Raw genomic sequence first — 7,176 nt, forward strand, 5'->3', positions numbered from 1 at the left:
CGGCAGTGGAATTTGCTACCAAGGCGTGTGGTGGAGTCTCCTTCTTTGGAGGTCTTTAAGCAGAGGCTTGACAGCCATATGTCAAGAATGCTTTGATGGTGTTTCCTTCTTGGCAGGGGGTTGGACTGGATGCCCCTTGTGGTCTCTTCTAACTCTATGATTCTGCCACTGCCGTGGTCGCAGCAACGACTGCAGCACACTCGATAGAGGCCGGATCTGCTGTTTCCTCAGCAGTTTTCTCCCCCCTCCCCAAATACCGCCTCTTGGTGAATAGGTACCTATGACATATATGGGGTGTCCTGCTGGCATATTTTTCATGGCAGCGCTACAGCCAGTCAGCTAGTATGGGATTTCGTCCCAAGTCTCTTTCAGTGGGACTTACTCAAAAGGAAGTGTACAGAGTGTTGTAGCTTTAGATGCCCTCGAATCTTTGCAACCTGGCAGTTGTTTGGGGGCAGGAATTTACAGAGTGGATGCCAGCATGGCTAAGCCGGGACGGGGCAGTAACACCTCTGCTTTTCAAGGGTTGAGGACTTACACATACATACATGCCTAATTTCAAACGATGCTCAAACTAGCTTACAACACAAAGAGAACAAATAACTGCAACGTAGGGAAAGTATTCCGAAGCAATAAAGAAAACATTTTAAAAATGCCCAACCAAACTGAACCGTTTCCACATAAATCTCAAGATCTAAAATAAAGATGAAAAAAACAAAAGCAACAAAGGCCAAACCCCCCTTCCCCTGGAAAACAGCACACCAGTATAATCGATTGAGCTTGCTCATTGCTGTGGATACAGAGTTAGGAGTGTGCCCTTAGTATGCCTGTTGAGGCTGTCGGAGGCAAAGGAGATGCAAAGGACAGAAGCCTCTTCAGGCATCCCTCCAAATGTGGGCAGCCTTTTACATTAAGTCTCCCATTTAGTGGAGGCTAAAAAATATTTTTTTAAAAAAACCCATATGCCTGCAGGGGGGTGGAATGGTGAATTCACTGAGTTCTTTTCTAATGTCCAAAATTCTCCCCTGCCAGAATGAGAGCTTTTGGGCTGCTACTGTTATTTGTTTTTTTAAAATGTTCACATCGCAGCATCTTCCACTTGGACTATTTTCGAGTAGGAAAGCCCAAAGCTTGAGGAAGGCAATGCAATAATTGAAGATGCCTCCTTTTCCCTTGAACTGGGATCCACCTTCAAGTGCGGAGAGGGCAAAAGAGGTGATTGTCTTCTAACACTTTTCACCCCCAGACTGTAATAATAATTATTTGTTTGTTTAAAGCCCGCCCATCTGGCTGAGTTTCCCCAGCCACTCTGAGCGGCTCCCAACAGAATACAACAACAACAACAACAACAACAATAATAAAGCAATAAAACATCAGACATTGAAAACTTCCCTAAAAAGGGCTGCCTTTAGATGTCTTCTAAAAGTCAGGTAGTTGTTTATTTCCTTGACATCTGATGGGAGGGCATTCCACAGGGTGGGTGCCACCACCGAGAAGGCCCTCTGTAGCTTCTCGCAGGAGGAAGGTTAGGAAGGAGATTGTGCCCCTTCCATGGGCAGAACCAAGATAGATTGGATGGATGGATGGGGGCAGGACAAAAGGAAATCAAGGAATACAGATGTGCAGGCCTAAGGAAAATTGGAGAAGGCGTTTAAACAGTTTTTAATTTTTTCAGTGGGGGGGGGAAATGAACTTGAGGGTTAAGAATTTTTAAAAATGAACTGTCTTCTCCTTTAGAGAAAATGCTTTAAAGACAGGATTTTAAAAAAATTTTGTTCAGCTGCACTTTACCCTTTCAAAATGGGGAAACTGCTGACATGCTTAGGTCCTGCTGTGGGGCTTCTCACAGGCATTTGGTTCAACACTGTGGGAACAGGATGCTGGATTTGAGGGGCCCCTGTTCTGAGGCTGCAGGCTTTTCTCACATTTTTTATAATTCATTTTATGATCTTAAACTAATAAGGTTATGTTTAGAATGGTAAGAAAATAACTCACATATATTTCAATTTCCCCTAACATTTCTATTTCATTTCTTGTTACTGGGGAAGAATGGGAGGGGGAATTGTACAGTACATTCGTCAGGGCTTCAAAATCTTTAGACAAATTTCACCTACATAGTTTGGAAATCTATTGGAAGAATGAGGGTCTTCTGCAACATAGTTCAGCCTGGAAGTAAAATGAGAAACGCCCCTTGTTTTTTTTTTGTTTATCAAGATAATAAAAATTTATTCATTTGTGAGATTAAAAAAATGCTGCTTTGATTGCCTCTGCACGACAGGTGTGCCACTTTACATACTACATTTTAATTTGTGAGTGCTAATGTTTGTGTCCAAGAAAACACACAACTAAGCAATTTATGAATGGTGGCTTTGGTTTCATTTTCTGTGTGGGGATACTGATATATATGTATCCGATTCCTGATACGTAAACCTGGAATAATACGTTTGCTGCTTCTCCCATATTATATAGCATACTCTTCTTCTGATACCCATACTCACGTTGCAAAAAGTATATTATGCCATTGCCATGTTCTCTTATGCAAAGAGGGGGTCCTCTCTCTAGACCAGGCACCCCCAAACTCGGCCCTCTGGCTGTTTTGGGACTACAACTCCCATCATCCCTAGCTGACAGGACCAGTGGTTAGGGATGATGGGAATTGTAGTCCCAAAACATCTGGAGGGCCAAGTTTGGGGGTGCCTGCTGTAGACTTTCCTACCGCTTGACAACAAAAAGGTCATTGTTTTAGGAATATGGATGGCTGCTTGAAATCCTTCAAAGCTAAATTGCAGTCTGCTTTTACTTAAGGATTTTTGGTTTTTTGTTTGTCAAAATTAACTATTTTTCAGGGCAAAATCCACTTTTTTAAAAGCTTGCATATTCTGTGATGCTTCGCTCATCTGTAACCATAGCAGTGGGCCAGGTCTTGCTTGATTAACCAAACCTGGCTTTGACCTCGAAAGTACATAAATACTTGCAGCCCAGTTCAGGCATCAGGTACCAATTGTGTGAAGGGTCTGTCTTTAATGTGCCTGCCTATAGCACCATTCCCTAGATGCTGGTGTGTACGCCAGCCATGCCCCCTAAGCAACAAGGGATGAAACTCAGTCTAGTTGCATATAGATGTGTGTGACAGGACTACTTCCATGAGGACGCAAACTCTGACCAATCAGGAATTATCTCCTGTGCACATAAGAAACTTGCACCAGTCATGCCTTAGCTTGACCATGCATTGTCATCCAGAAAGGAAGTTTGACCCACACATCTGTGAGAGCCCATGGATCATAGCTGCCAAGTACCCCGTTTTCCCCGGGAAACCCCCGTTTTTACTTACCTTTTCCCGGTGGTCCCCCGTATCACTTCGTCTCCCGTTTTCCTCCGTTATTTTCTCCTGCCAGCGGTCATTTTTTTTCTTTCTGATTTGCCCTCCTATGGGCACAAAAAATGGCCGCAGCCGGCTTCAAAAGTCGCATCTACGCATGACCGGAAGTGCGTAGACATGACTTCCGGTGTCGGCGGCCATTTTTGGTGTCCATAGATGGGCAGGGCGACACCGGACATTGCGTCGACGCACTTCCGGTCATGCGTAGAAACTACTTTTGAAGCCGCCGGCGGCCATTTTTGGTGCCCATAGAAGGACAAAGCGACACCGGAAGTTACGTCGACGCAACTTTCGGTGCCACACGGCTGCCAGTCCCGGATTCTGCAGTCCGGGACTTGGAAGGTAAGCCATGGATATGTCCTTAGTGAAGAGGGCTGATGAATTTGTGTTGCCAGGAGGGATTTCTTTAATGCTTGCATCTGGCATTGGGATTTCTGAACACACCTTTCTCCTCTTCTCTTCTCTTCCCTCCCCCCTCCCCACTTTGTTTTCTTTTACACAGGGACGCATCTGCAGAAAAGCCGGGAAATCAAAAAAGTCCTTCAGCCGTAAGGAAGCGGAAGCAACTTTTAAGAGCTTGGTGAAGACCCATGAAAAATACGGGTGGGTCACTCCCCCGGTGTCCGATGGCTGATGCTACTCGCAACCCGCTCATCAGACGCTAAACAAAACAACACGACGACGACGAAGTTCTCTTTGACATTTCCTCAATGCTGTATGCCACATCCATCCTTTTTCTACTTCAGCTTCTGTTAGATATCATGAATGTCATGGAGACGTCCAAATTATTTATGAACAGATCTGTTTACAGAGGGAGAGAGAGGCGGAGTGCTGTATAAGATTATATTTTGAAACTGGCGAATGATCGGTTGATCATTAACAAGTCACTTTAGCGCAGATGTTGAGATTGTATCACTTGCCCCCTTTCCCACCCTGTTCTTCCATCTGAGCCACACTTGTCGCCTGCTTTCTCCCCCCCCCCCCCATGGCACAGCAACACCAACGATTCTGGAAATTCCATCCATCGTTGCTTAGTTCATTTCCATGTCAAATGAAGCAGTTAATATTTAATATAAGGAAGCAGTGCATTGCAGATCCATGTTTGCTGTGCTGTTTTTAATTTATGTTTTCAAGCAGGTCAACCTAACTTGAAGATGTGTTTGGGTTTTTTTTTTCCTGTGGAGCTGTGGTCTGCTGTGGCTAAATTTTAGACCTCATCTGTGCTCTGTAATATGACCTTTGGTTCATAAAAAAAACAAAAGCAAATTCTAGCAAAGACACAAGCTCTAGTGTTTAAAACAAAAAACAAAAAGCACCCAGTTGGTCAAAATGTGCTAGCTATGGTGATATTGTGGTGTGCTGTTGTTCACCAATAAAACCAATGTGATCATATGAAGGCTTTGACACCAGATGAACCCAAGACAAGGGGCTGCGAGGGGCCGAATGGTTTTCCTCTTCCCAATAGGACAAGGAACTTTTTTGGAACAGTGTATTTACCTGTCCACTTCTGCAACGGTTGAACAAAAAAGTTAGACAAAATGCAGAAGAGTTAAGCTTAAGTGTATGGTATTAGGTTCGAAATGATGGTCCAAGTACAAAAACAAAGTCATATTTTTAAGACCTAAGGCATTTCTGCGACTATTTGTATTGCCTGGATTTCCTTACCCACCCAACATAATAGATAAATACTTTTGAGTCCCATGTCAGAGAAAATCAGTTAACATATAAATGCCCAGCAGGGTCACTAAGAATTCACTTTCCCTCTTCTATCAAACAAGTTTCTAAGACTTCATATAATGTTCCTAAGAATACAAAGGGTGAGTTTGAAATGTGGAACCCAAATGGAGAATTGTGTTGGACACATTCTAAATAAAATCAAGCAAACGATTTAACTGCCTCAGGATTTAAGTCATTCTGTTTGCAGGACTACTGTGTAACCCTAGAAATCTTACAGATATAATACATTATGAATACTTTCACAGCATTTTTGGTAAAGACCCTAGGAAGTTATTGATCGTGAAAGGCAATGAAAAGAAAAATTGCAACACACTCCTAAGCATATTGACTCAGAAGTACGGTAAGTCCTGCTGTGACTTGCTGCTTAGTAAGGATGTTTAGGACAGAGGGCTGTTAAAAAGTTTTCCGTCATAGACACCACACAAAACCAGGATTTAAAGACATCTGCACAAGAAAGCAAAATGCTCATACATAAGGTGTTTGGTAGCAATGATAACAAGAAACTAGACACAAGTCAACTTTGAAGAGTATTATTTTCCTGAAATAAACAGTAAATTGCAAGAACTCGGGCCAGGAGGAAGATGAATTTCATGTAAGTCTTCAAAAGGTTTTATTTATTTATGTAATGATAAGATGAATTCAAACAGGAATCAATTCCAATATGATAATGAGGCAAATAAAAATAAATTCCAGTGAAAAAGTCCCAGGACAAGGCCCTGTTTCGCCAATTCTTCATCAGCAATGTTTTAATGGTCAGAGTGTACCAAGTATGTTTGAATTTATTTTTATTTGCCTCATTATCATACTGGAATTGATTCCTATTTGAATTCAGCTTATCATTATATAAATAAAACCTTTTGAAGACTTAATTGAAATTCATCTTCCTCCTGGCCCGAGTTCTGGCAATTTACTGCTTATTTCTGGACTTCACCAAGAACTCCAATTTCTAGAGTATTATTTTCCTTGCACATCTAATGGTTTTCCCATTAGGGAAACTTGCATAACGGAGGTGCTTCATTTTCTCCAAGCTCCAGAAGAGCTAGTGAGTGTGTATCGGAAGCATTTCACTGGCCCGAACAAAATTTTACCTTCTTTGCTGATTCCCAGAAATGGAGGGAGCAAAGGCAGACGACAAACCAGACAATGTTTTTTTGCTGTTTGTGTGCATTTGTGAGCTGTCCTAGTGCATACGATTGCACAAAAGCATCATAAGGATGCCTGCCGTTTTCGTTCACTTGGGTGCACTGTGAACGCTGAGTATAGTGGCTACAAACACAATTTGAAAGTGGCTTTTTGAACACTCTGCTTCTAGGCCTTTGTCTGAGCAACTTCTTTCAAGGGTTGGAAGGGGGACTTGGCACGTACTTGGCAATCTTACTTGACAAAACTGCATGCCCTCATATAACGGAAATAAAAATATAATGTAAAACAGGTGCTCCCCTCTTCTATCCCCTATACGGAGATCTTCCTTTCACACAGAAAGGAATCGGTGGCATCAGTTGGAGAGGGGTTGGCCTTCACGCCCTGTTGTTGTTGTTGTTGTTTAGTCATTTAGTCGTGTCCGACTCTTCGTGACCCCATGGACCATAGCACGCCAGGCACTCCTGTCTCCCACTGCCTCCCGCAGTTTGGTCAAACTCATGTTCGTAGCTTCGAGAACACTGTCCAACCAACCTCTGTCGTCCCCTTCTCCTTGTGCCCTCAATCTTTCCCAACATCAGGGTCTTTTCCAAGGATTCTTCTCTTCTCATGAGGTGGCCAAAGTATTGGAGCCTCAGCTTCACGATCTGTCCTTCCAGTGAGCACTCAGGGCTGATTTCCTTAAGAATGGATAGGTTTGAAATGGATAGGTTTCACGCCCTAGTCAACAGTTTTGCCAGACTTCTGACTCTGATCCAAATTATTTTGGTTTGGGGTTGGCCAAAGACCCAAGTCTCCAAGCCTCTGTACTCGCTAATTATTCTCTGGACCACATGCCAAAGCTGATATGGGCCCATCCCAAGCAGAAATGGAAATGAAGATGAAGGGACACTACATTCCTCCACCAAATCATTTCTCAA

General features: G+C 43.0%; 1 protein-coding gene across 1 annotated transcript in view; it reads left to right on the top strand.

Annotated features, from left to right (window-relative positions):
• UBE2QL1 (ubiquitin conjugating enzyme E2 Q family like 1) overlaps window positions 1-5,271 on the top strand; it is a 32,605-nt gene extending 27,334 nt beyond the window's left edge. The window contains exon 2 of the mRNA XM_035101553.2: window positions 3,882-5,271. Within this exon, the coding sequence (XP_034957444.1) occupies window positions 3,882-4,013 (132 nt within the window). The 3' untranslated portion in view covers window positions 4,014-5,271. The remainder of the gene's footprint in view (window positions 1-3,881) is intronic.
• The last annotated feature ends 1,905 nt before the right edge of the window (window positions 5,272-7,176 follow it).

The sequence above is a fragment of the Zootoca vivipara genome, chromosome 8, assembly GCF_963506605.1.
Source record: "Zootoca vivipara chromosome 8, rZooViv1.1, whole genome shotgun sequence".
In the NCBI taxonomy this organism is placed as follows: Eukaryota; Metazoa; Chordata; class Lepidosauria; order Squamata; family Lacertidae; genus Zootoca; species Zootoca vivipara.